This window comes from Euleptes europaea, chromosome 19 (assembly GCF_029931775.1).
Source record: "Euleptes europaea isolate rEulEur1 chromosome 19, rEulEur1.hap1, whole genome shotgun sequence".
Taxonomy (NCBI): domain Eukaryota; kingdom Metazoa; phylum Chordata; class Lepidosauria; order Squamata; family Sphaerodactylidae; genus Euleptes; species Euleptes europaea.
Genome location: NC_079330.1, coordinates 17123145 through 17138100, shown reverse-complemented (window position 1 = coordinate 17138100; position 14956 = coordinate 17123145). Strand labels below are relative to the sequence as shown.

Genomic DNA, 14956 nt, shown 5'->3' with positions numbered 1-14956 from the left:
CTGTGTGAAGCACGGAGACCCCAAAGGAGGATTTCCACTAACACCAAGACCAGGTAATTTGGACCTCCAAAATCTGGGGAGAAGTTCAGTGGAGGAGAATTTTGGAAGCATCCCTCAAATAGGAACAGCCTGGCCACTAAGAAATAGATTACGATGGCAGCTGGCTCCCCCTCTGGAATAATGGCCCTACTAAAAGTCTCATGTGTCTGCACTTTCGCTTTGTCTGCACTGCGGTGGATTCTGATCTGGAGAACCGGGTTCAATTCCCCACTCCTCCACAGCAGCGGCGGAGATTCATCCGGTGAACTGGATTTGTTTTCCCACTCCTACACACGAAGCCAGCTGGGTGACCTGGGGCTAGTCACAGCTCTCTCAGCCTCACCTACCTCACAGGGTGTCTGTTGTGGGGAGGGGAAGGTGATGGTAAGCCGGTTTGAGTCTCCCTTAAGTGGTAGAGAAAGTTGGCATATAAAAAACAACTCTTCTTCTTCTTCTCCTCCTCCTCCTCCTCCTTCTTCTCCTCCTTCTTCTCCTTTTTCTTATCTTCTACTTCTTCTTCTTCTGTCTTGGCCCTCTGAATGCAAACCACAGACCCTTCTAGGTCGGGCCTACTCACCATTTCAGCGTTCCGTACAGCGCCAGAGGAGACGGCTCTGGCGGGGAAGCGGTTAACGCCTCCCTCTTTTGGAAGAAAGGAAGGAAGGAAGGAAGAGAGGAAGTCGGACGAGCAAAGTGCAGAGCTGGAATGATCTTACTCATGCCTGCCGCCGCCTTTGATCTGGGCGTCCTTGGAGAGAGCGTGTGCAAGCAGGTACCTGCCAGGATTGCTCCAGCGGGCGAGCTCTGCAATTACAGAGCCTGCCTCGAGCTGTGGGGGTCAGAGGTCAGAGCCAGAGTTTCCCAGCTGTGAGATCAAAGGCGGCACTGCTCTCAGAGGCTCCGGGGCTGCCCTCAGAGGAGAGCCACCGCCATTGCAAAAGGAGAGAGCTCCAGATGGCTGTCGAGATGGGGCCCTTGGCTGGGCAGCCTGGCCATCTCTCTGTCAATTTCTGAGAATCCCGCAGAAGGAGAATTAAACGCTCACCTGCTGCCCTGAAAATCTCCACTCCCTATTTTCCCCAATATGATCTATTAGAAAACAACGTCCAGCGCTGCTCCTATCGGATACAATAGTTAACTTGTCTGTTAGCATGGCCAGATTTGCTTGGCTTGCAATTAAAATAAGGCAGAGATTGCTTAAGACTCTACAATAGTCAAATTTACTATTTCCTTGACTATTGTAGCGTCTTAAGCGATCTCTGCCTTATTTTAATTGCAAGCCAAGCAAATCTGGCCATGCTAACAGATGAGCTAACTATTGTATCCGATAGGAGCAGCGCTGGACGTCGTATCCTAATGTATCTATATGTATCTATATACATTTTGTTAGTCTTTAAGGTGATGCTGGACTCTTGCTCTTTTCTACTTAGAGTTCAGCTGTCTGGTAATTCGGGTTGCCAACTCTGGCCTGGGAAATTCCTGGAGATTTGGGGGCGGTGCCTGTGGAGGTGGTGGTGGGGAATCTGTGGACTGATTTCACCTAGAATCTATGGTGTGCCATAGAGTTTGCCCTCTGAAGCTGCCAGTTTCTCCAGGGGAACGGATCTCTGCGCTCCAGGGCTCAGCAGTAATTCCAACAGAGCTCCAGGCCCCCAGCTGGAGCTTGGCAACGCCGGCCACGCAAAGGCCGGCCACGCAAGCTCTGCAGTTCGCAGGACTTTGCCAAACCAGTCGCTCTCACACACCTTCTTTTCTCCCTTTGAATCGAAAGGCATGTGAGTTAGCTAAGCAGGAGACGCTGTTTTGGGCCTCCACTCACACGGGGCAATCAGTTTTGTGAAGGATCTGAGCTCCATTGCAAAACGAAAGGTAATTAGCGCTCTCCTTTGATCTAACAAGACCGACTCTTCCACCCGACCAAGAAGAAAGAATCCTTCCTCCTAAGAAGCAGGAGAGCGCCCCTGCAGCGGATGCTTACTCATGTCTGAGTCGGATTTTCTGGCAAGGAACCCTTCTGAGCCAGCAGACCCAACGTTCCCACTAGGGTTGCCAACCTCCAGGTACTAGCTGGAGATCTCCTGCTGTTACAATTGATCTCCAGCCGATAGAGATCGGTTCACCTGGAGAAAATAGCCACTTTGGTAATTGGACTCTATGGCATTGAAGTCCCTCCCCTCCCCAAACCCCGCCCTCCTCAGGCTTCGCCCCAAAACCTCCCTAGGGCTGCCAGGTCCCCCCTCTCCTCCGGTGGGAGGCTTTTGGGGCAGAGCTCAGGGGATCGCACATGCTCCAATGCTCAGATGCGCACGTCACTTCCGTTTGAGTGGTATAAGGCTCCTCGCGAGGCGGCACTTCTGGTTGTAAAACAGAAGTGACGTGCCGCGCTGTTTATGCCTGCCACACTGTTTGCCTGCCGACCCTCAGCTGGTCGGCGGGCAGAGACGTGAATTGCCAGGGGTTTGCCCGCCACCACTGGGCAACCCTAAATCTCCTGCCGGTTGCAAAGAGGGACCTGGCAACCCTAGTTCCCACAAAGGAAGCCTGTTCAAGGCCTCCCGTGGGACTTCTTGGAGGAAGCGAGCCCCTTTTCAGCAAGGTGATCCCAGGACTCCACCAAAGATTTGGTGCAAACTCCACTACCTGTCACCAGGACACAGCCTGGCATGAACACATTCTCCCATAGGTTAATTTCATATCCAATTGACTGAATGGACCGGGACATTTTCCCAAATGGGAGGCAGGGGATTTGGCATATCTGGCTCCAGAGCTTCACACACGTACCTTATTGTCCAACGACAGACAGGGGTGGAGATCCCGCTCGGGACTTTCCAGTTTGATGATGGAGACAAACCCTGGGACGGTGTGTTCGTCTTCACTGGTGTTGCACAGTGACAGGGGGTGGAACTGGGGAGAGAAAGGAAGATTTCCATTCAGAGACATCCGCATTCAGTTGCGATTAAAATACACTTTGAAGGAAAACAACTTTGCAGTATCACAGGGTTGTCACTGTAGTTTTGTCAGTTTTTAGTAAACACCACTTGGGACCTGATTATACAATAGGGTTGCCAGACCCCTCTTTGCCACCGGCGGGAGGTTTTTGGGGCGAAGCCTGAGGAGGGCGGGGTTTGCAGAGGGGAAGGACTTCAATGCAATAGCGCCCAATTGCCGAAGCGGCCATTTTCTCCAGGTGAACTGATCTCTATCGGCTGGAGACCAGTTATAATAGCAGGAGATCTCCAGCTAGTGCCTGGAGGTTGGAAACCCCATTATACAACAACACGGATTCTTTGTTCAGAGAGGTCTGCATCTAAGCCACACCATCGTAAATGCAAGCTTAATAAAAAAATGTCAGAACTGTTTGGATCCGGCCCCCATTCCATCTAGCTGAGCGTTCAGACAATCAGGAGTGGGCAGCTGGTTTCTAGAGAGACCTCTCCAAATAGAGTTGCTAGCCGTCCAGGTGGGGCCTGGAATTCTCCCGGATCTCTAGACTACAGAGATCAGTTCCCCTGCAGGAAACGGAAGCTTTGTGGGGGGGGGGGGCTCATGACATCACATCCTCCCTCCCCAAACTCCGCCCTCCCCAAACCCCACCCCCAGATCTCCAGGAATTTCCCAACCTGGAGTTGGCAAGCCTACTTCCAAAAGACAGGGAGGACCTACTTATTTCGGTCACCTCACAAAGGAACTTTGTGGTTGAGTAATGGCATGGAAAAGGAATCTTGTTTGCCTGCTAATGTCTTCTCTGGAGGCTTTTCTGCGGCTGACCTGACTATTTAAGTTATGGCCTCCTCTGTGGTGGCACCTTGATTCAGAAATGTCCTGCCTTCATCAGGTGCCTTAATGTGCAGCTTGTATAGCATCAGGGACCTTTCTATTTTCCCAAGCATTCTGTTCAATTTTTGTTTTCGGTGCCCCGTCTCTTTGCTTTCAGTATTTTAATTGTTTTTATTCCTTGGCTTTTTGTTTTTATTTTGTTTTAATGCCAGTTCTAAGAGGAAACAATGCAGCCTGTGGCGTTTGATCTTTTCTACGGGTTTATTTTTTAATCTGCTTTGCTGGTATTTTTAAATGTAATTGTATATGTTTTGCAATTACTGTTAGCTGCCTCTTTAACAAAGAATGCTGATTGTATAGTAAATACAGTAAAAATCCAAGTGAAGGCAGAATAGAACAGACCAAAAAAATTAAGTGTCTCTGGCATGAAGAGGACAGTGAGCACGACACGTTTGGGTTAGAGTAAGGGAAAAGATGAATCTCACAGGGAATTTTCCAGTGCTGGAGCTCCTTCCCAGCAAACCCCATTTTGCGTTTGGCCTGCCTGCCCACCTGACTTTGCATCATCTTAAATCAGCTTGGCAAATAAGGTCCTTTAAACCTTTGCTTGTTCACAGCACTTCTGCACTATCCGACCTCCTCACATGCATGCTGAAGGATAAAGATGGCTTACTGTCTTCCGATTTACGAGAACAACCAGGTGAGTGGCTGTTTGCAAGCCATAGGTGACTGTACACCTATGTACAGTTCCAGGTTTCAGGGAGCCCTGCTGTGAGAATGCACAGGGGCCCCCTCTTCTGCTCTGACCCCCACCAGGACCCCCCCACCTATGCCTTCCTTCCAGCTAGGGTTGCCAACCTCCAGGTACTAGCTGGAGATCTCCTGCTATTACAACTGCTCTCCAGCCGATAGAGATCTGTTCCCCTGGAGAAAATGGCCGCTTTGGCAATTGGACTCTATGGCATTGAAGTCCCTCCCCTCCCCAAACCCCACCCTTTTCAGGCTCCGCCCCAAAAACCTCCCGCCAAACAGAAAAGGGACCTGGCAACCCTACTTCCAGCTCACCCACATCTCCATCTGCCTTTGTGTCCTTCCTTCCCTTGCTTGGGATGCCCACTTTGGGTTGGGAAATACCTGGAGGTTTGGGGACGGAGCCTGAGGAGAGTGGGGTTTGGAGAGGGGAGGGACTTCGATGCCATGGAGTCCAACTGCCAAAGCGGCCATTTTCTCCAGGTGAACTGATCTCTATTGGCTGGAGATCAGTTGTAATAGCAGGAGATCTCCAGCCACCACCTGGAGGATGGAAACGCTATTCCCTTGCCCATTCAGGAGCATTCCACTGATCTTATGTTGTTTCCCTGTTGATGCTGAGTGGTGTGTGCAGACAGGAACACCAACACTTCCTGCCAGAAGTGCTACTGTTGTTCACCACCTGCGGGTCCTTCCCTGGGAGAATTTGCTTGGGGGGTTCTGCAGCAGTGGGCGCTGCCCTAAACTCTGGGGCTTGGCAGCTGACCCACCGGGTATGCTGACGCTGGCCCTGCTGTACACAAGGGGTGTCCTGTTCAAGACAAGAGCTCATCTTAACCATTTGAGTTCTTGCTGTGATGCCCACTATAGCTAGAGTTGCCAACTCTGGGTTGGGAAATTCCTGGACATTTGGGAGTGGAGCTGGGGAAGGTGGGGTTTGAGAGGGGATGGACCTCAACAGGGTTTAATGCCATAGGCCATTTATGCAGGGTCGATTCTGCTTCTCGCTCAATGCTGATTTTTTAAATCCGACCTTTAAAATGACTGTTCATGGTCCCGATGCAAGAGGAAAAAGTCAAACAAATTCCATCACCCCCACTCGCCTGCTCCTTCGTTCCTTCATTTGCATAGCCCTTAGCAATAGTCGTTTCCATAGCTAAGCCATGGCTGGGATTCTGCATGCTTCCTTCAGTGAATGCTTTGATGTGGGGGCGGAGCAAATACGAAAGGTCGCGTTAAAGGGGATGTTAAGAAATGCAAAGCAGGTATGTGCCGGCTTCGCAGTGACATCTGGAATGACGGTTCATTGTGAAGAAATAAAAAAAAGATGCGGGGCACTTCAGCCTGGAACGCGCTGCTAATTACCAAGCATAAATGGTCATAGGCCATTTATGCATGGGAGGTTTTGTCTTGGATGTGCCTCTCTCTCGATGCACACTTTCCCCATCTGAATTCTCAAAACTCTGCATTTGGATGGGGGAAATGTGCATCTAGAGAGTGGCAAATGCAAGGCAAAACCTCTCATGCATAAATGGCAATAGAGTCTGCCCTCCAAAGCAGCCATTTTCTCCCAGGGAACTGATCTCTGTAGTCTGGAGGTCAGTTATAATTCCCACTTCATCACTGGGGCATCTTAACATGAAAAACCATCTATGCCGACATGAGCCTCTTTAAGGAAGGTCGAGATAACAATATTATTTCTCTTTTTGGAAAGGAAGACTTGGTAGCCTGGATGATGAAGGGCAACAGAACAAAAACAAACAACAGATTTGTAAATGGGGGGAAAACGTCGCCGTGCCAATCTGTCTCCAACACACACACACATTGCCTGCTGGTCAGGAATCATGTTTGCCGCCAGGCCCTGTTCAGCAGGGGCAGGATCGCCATCTGCGGTGCATCTGCTTCAGCGGGTCGCAACATCTGTTAGACCAAAGGTAAGCACGCACCTGCTGCCCTTGGCAAAGGATCAAGGAATATCTTCACTGGAAGCCTCATAGAATCTCTCCCCCCTCCCCACAATGTGGGTCAAGGGAAAACAGGCACCCTTAGTTTTATAGAGCGGCTCCTTGGATAGGGGGCTCACAGCCAGGCTTGTGGACATAGGTAGGGTTGCCAACCTCCAGGTGGTAATTCAAAATAAAAGGTGCTTTTATTTTGAATTGCCAAAACTTTCCAGTAGCACTAATAGCCTGCTTTTGACTACAACCTCCAGGTGGTGGCTGGAGATCTCCTCCTGTTACAATTGATCTCCGGGCAACAGAAATCAGTTCACCTGGAGAAAATGGCAGCTCTGGAAGTTGTTCTCTATGGCATTATACCCCACTGAAGTCTCCCCTCCCACTCCCTCCTCAGGCTCCGTCCCCAAAATCTCCAGGTATTTCCCAACCTGGAGCCGGCATTATGAGAAGACGAGACACTGGAAAAGACAATCATGCTAGGAAAAGTTGAAGGCAGCAGGAAAAGAGGAAGACCCAACAAGAGATGGATTGACACTATAAAGGAAGCCACAGCCCTCAATTTGCAAGACCTGAGCAAGACTGTTAAAGACAGGATGTTTTGGAGGACATTGATCCATAGGGTCGCCATGAGTTGGAAGCGACTTGACGGCACTTAATGCACACACACTTTCAACGGGGGCAACCGGGGAGGGGGAATATAACCTTCTGATGTGGATAGCTCTTTGTGAATAAGTAACAAAAAGAGGGAATAACGTTTGTGAGAATTTGAGCCACGGCTGACCACACAGAAATACCTGGAAGGGTGCACGCTTTTTACAGACAGGAACCTGTGGATGGGGAAGTTTGCATTACCTAAGGCCAGATGACAAATCCTGGCCTTGGGTGGGAGGGCAGGGGAAAGAGAACAAGCTGTAGGGTCACCATGACCAAACCGCACATGCGCTGAAAAATGACAGGAAGGTTGCACTGGGATTGAGTCTTTTGCGTCCAAACAGATAAGGTGGCATAGAAATGTTTTAAATAAATAAATGGTAAATCCACCTCCTGGCATCGGCTGTCTGTCAATCATTTCTGAAGCCAAATCAAATCAAATTTATTTAATACAGTCTGAAACCAATAAAAATAGAATCAATGCAATAATTCAAACTTCCAGAATATCAATTAACTCATGTTAAAAAAAAATTTTTTTTAAATTGTAGAATCACAGAATTATGCAATATCTTATAAAACATATAGCTAAAAAGCCTATATATGGTTCACCCAAATTTCCTGATCTTGTAGACTAAAAGTTATTGCTAAAAAGCCTATATATGGCTTACCCAAGATTTCCTAATCTTATAGGCTATCCACCAAAATTGGCGACCTTAAAAGTAATCTCTTGATTCTTATCTGCTAACATTAGTGAGAGGAGAGTCCTTCTATTTTTACCGGGATGGCGGCAAATTATGGGGGTAATCAGAGTTTCCCTGGTATGACTATAGATCTTACAATCAAAAAAGATCGTAAATTCATTTAGAACTGCCTCTCTCCCGCTCTCATATCAAGGTGCATTTAGAACTGCCTCTCTGATTTTCACACACATGGAAGGAGATGGATGAAAAGCACTTAAAGGCCTTTTATGCACAGGTTGTTTCTGTTGCGGTCACCCCTACCCCTCCAAACCACTTTGGGGCTTCGTTTTAATTATGCATGCATTTTCCAACCTTCAGAAGTTGCCTCACTCTCCCCTCGGGTTTCCTCTGCATTTTCAGGATTCTGTTTTACCCCAAGTTTAAAGTCTGCCTCGATCTCAAATTGAAAGCTGGTCCTGTGCATACTTGTCACTTTTTCTCCCCATGCCCATTCTCACTTCTCCCTCCCGTGTGTCTGTTCCCCTCATCCAGCCCCTCATCTCGAAGCCATTTGTGAGTGCACTAGCGAGAGAGTAATGCTGGAATACCATTAGGGTGCTTATTTTGGTCAGCTTTACAGTGAGTGTGGGTCAGTTTCAGATTGAACAGTTGAGAGAACGCTGAAATAATCACACATGACCTATGTAGCTGCTTTTGGTCAGTTTCACAGTGAGTGTGGGTCAGTTTCAGTTCTGGCAGGATGGAACAAAGCCTGGCTGATTTGCTGCCCTCCCTTTATATGTGTCCTCTTATAGGCATTAAAGCTTTTTTGTTGTTGTTAATGTTTGCGAGTGCAAGACTACCGATGGGAGGATGAATGCCACAAATGAACATGCGAGTGTTTTGATATTCTGATGACCGCTGCATTGAGTTACACAGAAACAAATTGGTTGGGGGTTGTTGTTGTTGTTGTCCAGACCCTTCACTGCTATGGCTGTAAAATGGCCACTCGGTTCAGATCAAACGAAAGAATCCCCTTTGGGGCTGGTGGGGTATACACCCCAGCCAATTACAAAACAGCATTTTCAGGGGGGGAGGGATTCACTTGTGGTTCAGACGCTCTTCATTTTCGCTGGGGATGCACAATTGATCACAAGGAACTCCTGGAATTTCTTTGGGGCAAAAAGTCCCTGTGCATAGTGTTTTGAGAATTCGACTGCAAATACTGTGCAGTTAGAGAGCAGCAGATCCAGCAGAAACAGACCGTGCATAAAAGGCCAAAGAGGCAGGGGTGGTTTCAGTCTATGAGGGGAAAGCCCCAGAGCGGTTGTCAACGCCCGGGCTCAAAAATGTAAGTTGTACAGAAGAATGCTGGACAAGCATGAAAGATAGGGTTGTGAACCTCCAGGTACTAGCTGGAGATCTCCTGCTATTACAACTGATCTCCGGCTGATAGAGATCAGTTCACCTGGAGATGGCCGCTTTGGCCATTGGACTCTATGGCATTGAAGTCCCTCCCCTCCCCAAACCCCGCCCTCCTCGGGCTCCACCCCAAAAACCTCCCGCTGGTGGTGAAGCGGGACCTGGCAACCCTAGCCAGATATGACATAAATGTCACTTGGTCGGGCCAGGCCAGGCCAGGCCTCACCAGATCAGATTAAGATTGGGGGGCGGGGGGTGGCTGCCTCAGCTGGCCGGATAAGAGCTCTCAAGGGGGAGGATCCAGCCCGCGGGCCTTATGTTTGACACCCCTGCCTTAAAGACTAACATTTCTAGAGTATAAGCATGCCAAAGTCAAAGCTCCCTTCCCTAACTGACAAAAGGAGCTTCGATTTTCAAAAGTTTATATCCGGGAAATCTTTAAAGTGCTACTGGACTCGAATCTAGCTCTTTGACTGTGGACCAAGATGGCTACCCACCAGAAACCATCTGGATGGGTGTATTTCATTTACCAGTTTACACTAATGGTTCTCTGCATACTAAGTAACAGTCAATGGGCTCTTATGGTGGGGGAGGGGAGGCGTCTTTGAGGGTCTGCTACTTCCTGACCTGGATTTGTCAACAAGCTAAGCAAACTATAGTTCAGGGCCTCGGACTAAGGGGCCTCCAAAGGAAAAAAAAATACTAAAAATGATTAAATGACCAAGTTTTGGGTAATGCTATGGAGACTCTTAAACTTGACATAGTTTAGGGCCTCAGCATGTCTTAATATGGCCTGGGCCTTTTCATATCTGCTAGAGTTGCCAACTCCTTTTTAGGAAATTCCTGGAGTTTGGGGAATGAGTTTGGGGAGGGGAGGGAGTTCAGCAGAGATGCCATGCATTGGAATCCATTCTACAAAGCTGCTATTTCCTCCAGGAGAACTGTAGACTGGAGATCAGTTGTAATTCCAGGAGATCTCCAGGCAGGCTGGTAACCCTATCTGCATGTTCTTCTCGTTGCTTCTGTTTTTCCTCTGCTTTCTGTCAAACTGTTGGTTTGTAGACCAGAAACGAAGCAAGACTCTGGTCGGTGCACTTCCTATCCTAGGAATGGCTAAAAAGTTTGGGGTCAGGGAAGGGGGACAAGGTAGAGGTTTATAAAAGGATGTGCGGTGTAGAGAAAGAGGACAGGAACTTCTCTCCGGACGGGGATCCGCCCAACCAAATTGATTCAGGACACAGAAAAGGCAGGGCTTCCTCACACAACACGTACAAGCATACCTCGGCGATATGGCGGGTTCCATTCCAGACCACCACAATAAAGCTAATATCACGATAATGTGAGTCACATGAATTTTTGGTTTCGCGGTGCATATAAAAGTTATGTTTACACTACAATGTAGTCTATATTAAGACATGCTGAGGCCCTAAACTATGTCAAGTTTAAGAGGCTCCATAGCATTATGTCTTAAAAAACAATGTACTGTAATACTAATGGGAAAGTTTGAAATGTTGCGAGAATTACCAAAATGTGACACAGAGACACAAAGTGAACACGTGCTGTTGGGAATCTGGCGCCAATAGACTTGCTCGAAAATGCAATATCTGCAAAGTGCAATAAAGCGAAGAGCGATAAAACAGGGTATGCCTGTAGTCGGCTTGTGGAATTCTCTGCCCCATGTCTGGACATTCCAGATCATGGGGAGGGAGCATGCCCTCAAACATTTCCCTTGCATACAGGTGCTGGGTTCGTGAACTGCCAGTCCCATGGAGGCAAGAGCAGAGCCAGGGCATTCTTGCTTGCTCCCCGCAGGTTGACTGAATGCGGGGAGGGGCCGTGTGTAGAAGGCTCTAGTTTCAAAGGGGATTCAGAACCTCTCTGTCACATTTTGGTTTCAACACGAATGCACATTAAAAAAAAGCAAGCTGTGAAACTGCTCACAAAGTGTCTAAATCTGAGGCTCCCTTTGAGCCTGAGCAGCAGGCCAAACGGCCCTCCTGCCCCTCCTGAGTGGTCCATATTCAGAACATTGTCTCTGAGGACCAGATGCCAAGGCAAAACCAGGCCTTGCTTGTGGACTTCCAGAGGAATTTTGTTGGCTGTTGTGGGAGACAGGAGAGTGAGCAAGACGGCCTCTCGGTCAGGGCTCATGGGAGGTCCTTCATTAGGGTTGCCAGGTCCCTCCTCGCCACCGGCGGGAGGTTTTTTGGGGCAGAGCCTGAAGAGGGCGGGGTTTGGGGAGGGGAGGGACTTCAATGCCACAGAGTCCAATGGCCAAAGCGGCCATTTTCTCCAGGTGGACTGATCTCTATCGGCTGGACATCAGTTGTAATAGCTGGAGATCTCCAGCTAGTTCCTGGAGGGTCGCAACCCTAACCTTCATGTTTGTCCAGCACTCTTCTATACGGCTTCCATTTTTGAGCCCTGGCGTTGACAACCGCTCTGGGGCTGACTCCGTCCCGTCCCCAAAAGGCTAGGCAACGACTCTCCCCGCCAGCCACTCTGGCTCGCTTCCCTCGACCTCGGCCAGGTGCAGAACAAAAGGCACCTCCCGCTTTCGTTCCAGTGCGGCAGCTTTGATGAAGGTCAGTGCTGGCTTGTTGCTTTGTCTGGCCGAGCAGGGCCTGCCTTCCGTCCGCCCTGCCTGCAGGCCCTCAGCGCCCAGCGTTGTGGCAGGAGCAGTCCCTTCGCAAAGGCTGCCTTGGGAGCGGGAAGATGAAAAAAGAGTCGCCCTGCTAATGTAATAGCTGATGGCCTCTCCAGTGCCGTTTGAACTGTTTACAGACTGAGTTAACGATTACAGGCAATGTGTACCTTGGCCGCCTGCCCGAAATTCTTACCCGCCCGTCAGATATTATCAAAGAAACCTTCCTTGCTCGCCTGGAGTCCTTCCAACACACCTCAGAGAGATGCCGACACCAAAGGCGGAGCCAGAGTTGGCACTCGGACTGCGGAGGCCCAAGCAAGAGTGACTCTCTCAGCCAGGGAAGGGAGTCCCACTTGGCTGGCTTGGGGGCTTCCAAGCGGTTCCGGCACACTTAGAAGGTGGAGGGGGTTTGAGATGCCATTCCGAGGCCCAAAGGGGCCTCAGAAGTTGAAAGAGAAGTCGGTGGGAGGAATACCAGTCCGAGCCTGGGTTCAAGTCCTTCTTTGCCTGGTCCTAAGAGGGCTTGAGATGATGACCACGGGCTTAGATGGCTTTCCGAGAAGGGTGGACAACTCTGTGGGGTTCAGTCCATCAGCAGTGGATAGCCACAGCAGCTCAAATAATTCAAAACTGGTCACTGTGTTCATGCGGGGCATAAGGGGATCACGTCTCACAAGAGACCTCCCAGAACCCCTGGGTACCCATCAACACTTAGTAGAGTGGTGGGGGAATAATGGGGGAGGAAATAGGTACCGTAATGTCTCTTCTGGTGCAAACTTGGAAACGACTTCATCACGTTGTTGTGACACTCTAGGATTCCTCGTCACTATGATGTGATGATGTCACTTCCGATTTGTGCCGAAAGTGACATTGCGGCGTTGCCGTGATGCCTATTTCCTACTGCTTGCACGCTTCCATCCCCTAAACCTCCTGCCAGGTTCCAGCACTCGGCTGGTAACCCAAGCTGTTGCAGCAAAATTAAACAGGAGTCTAGAGGCACCTTCATGACTAGCAGGATGTATTCCGATGTAAACTTTCAAAAGTCAGAATTAATATCATCAAACAAACTGATTGTACTGAGTAAATTTGTGTTAGTCTTTAAGATGCCCCTGGACAGTATGGCCTTTTATGCATGGCTATTTCCCTCGTGGTCACCCCTCCAACGACTTCGGGTCTTTGTTTGGATTATGCATGCTGTTTCCGACCATCAGAGGTCGCCTCGCTCTCCCCCTGCATTTCCCAGTGTTTTGCTTGTGTTTTCGAATTCGAGATAAAAGAGGTCCCTGAAAACACGGGGAAAACGCGGGGAAATGCAGGGGGAGAGTGAGGCGACCTCTGACGGTCAGAAACGGCACGCATAACCCAAACAAAGACCCGAAGTCGTCAGAGGGGTGACGGCAAGGGAAACAGCCATGCATAAAAGGCCTGTACTGCTTTCATGCCCTGCTTGTTAGCTTCCCATTGGAACCTCTAGACGGAAATGGGTTGTTGGACCAGGTGGGACTTTTGGTTTGATGCAGCAGACTGCTTCATGATGATGATGATGATGATGATGTAGCAGCATTTCTACAAGAACATTACAGGTGTGCACAATTTTTCTATGCATTGTCTCAGGAACCTTACAGCAACCCTCTAAGGCAGGCATTATTATCGTGGGTGGAAGGGGTGAGGTATTATGCACCTGCTCAGAGACATCTCTCTCTCTCTGTGTTGCCTTTTCCAGAAGCTCGGCCTGGAGACAGGAAACAAATCCCTGGCTGGTCCCAATTAATTTGCCGGGTCATTCTAAGACAGCCCACGCCACTTCATGCAGTTAGCTGGATCTCTTTAAGCAGCCTTTCCTTGCCCAGCGCCAGCCAACCACCGTTGCAATCCCAAGATCACTCACAATGCCGCCAAGGATGCTGAGCCACAATCCAAACATCTTCTTGAATTTGGCAGCGGGATCCTGGGATTGCGCGACTCTTGCCCTCTTGACGCTCCTCCAAATAAAGTTTCTGGGATGGCTCATGAAGCCCCTCTCAGTATCCAACCCCCATTTAAATAAAGCACCTCAAATAAGGTGCAAATATAAATGGCGGCACAGACTGCCTGGCGCAGACTGGCAGAGAAAGGGGGGTGTCTCTGTTAATGTGTGCAGCTTGGATCCGGGGAGGGCAGCTTCCCCCAGCAGGTGCGCTGAGTCGAGCCGACGGTGCTCTCGCTGGAAATCCTGGGAGTCTGCTGTTGGCAGAGGCCCTGAGCCTCCTGTGCCGTGGCTGCGGGCCATTTGCTTGCTTCTTCAGCTCTGGCAGCTTGTACAGACAGGCCTGCCTTGCTCAGAGAGGGAGGAATCAGATTCTCACCCCCAGGGGCTTGCGAAGTAACTCGCCCCGCACTTCAAAGGAGTCCTTTCTTTTGCCTTGGTGATCACACCCTGCAAAAATTTCCCACCGACAAAAGAAATCGTTTTATAGGCAAACGGGGGATTGGAATGTCTCTCCCGCAACCCTGATGGAGAAAGGAAGGCCCAGAGCACGCCCAGAAGGAGCCAGGGAAGGGAGGCCTCCCTCCGTCTCTGCGACAAGAGGTGCTGAGGCACGGGGGCTACCTGTCAGTCACACCTTCTGCCCCTGAAAGCCTTGACCAGATGTATTTCTTCAGAGCGGAGGGGGAGACACTCAGCTCTTCATGGGCTTCAAGGTTCCAGTCTATCGCATTATACGTTTTGGGGACGGCTTCAGAATCCACACCAAGTCCCACTGACTTCGTCAAGTTGAGCTCATTCCAATTGCCTACATGAACACCATGGTTTCTGCACGCAGGGGGAGACAACAGAGATCATAGCCCCTTTTATGCAATTGTGCTTATTTAACAGAGATAGATTACAGTATCTGTTTTGGTATAGGTTAGGGATGCCAGCCTCCAAGTGGGACCTGGGGATCCCCTGGAATTATAGCTAATCTCCAGACTACAGAGATCAGTTCCTTTGGAGGAAATGGATGCTTTGGAGGGTGGACTCTATGTCATTGTACCCCACTAAGGTTTCTGTC

General features: G+C 49.5%; 1 protein-coding gene across 1 annotated transcript in view; it reads right to left on the bottom strand.

The window, feature by feature from the left end:
* Positions 1-14956, bottom strand: part of RNF43 (ring finger protein 43) — a 64175-nt gene that overhangs the window by 33804 nt on the left and 15415 nt on the right. Inside the window, exon 2 of the mRNA XM_056865581.1 lies at positions 2821-2943. Coding sequence (XP_056721559.1) covers positions 2821-2943 — 123 coding nt within the window. The remainder of the gene's footprint in view (positions 1-2820; positions 2944-14956) is intronic.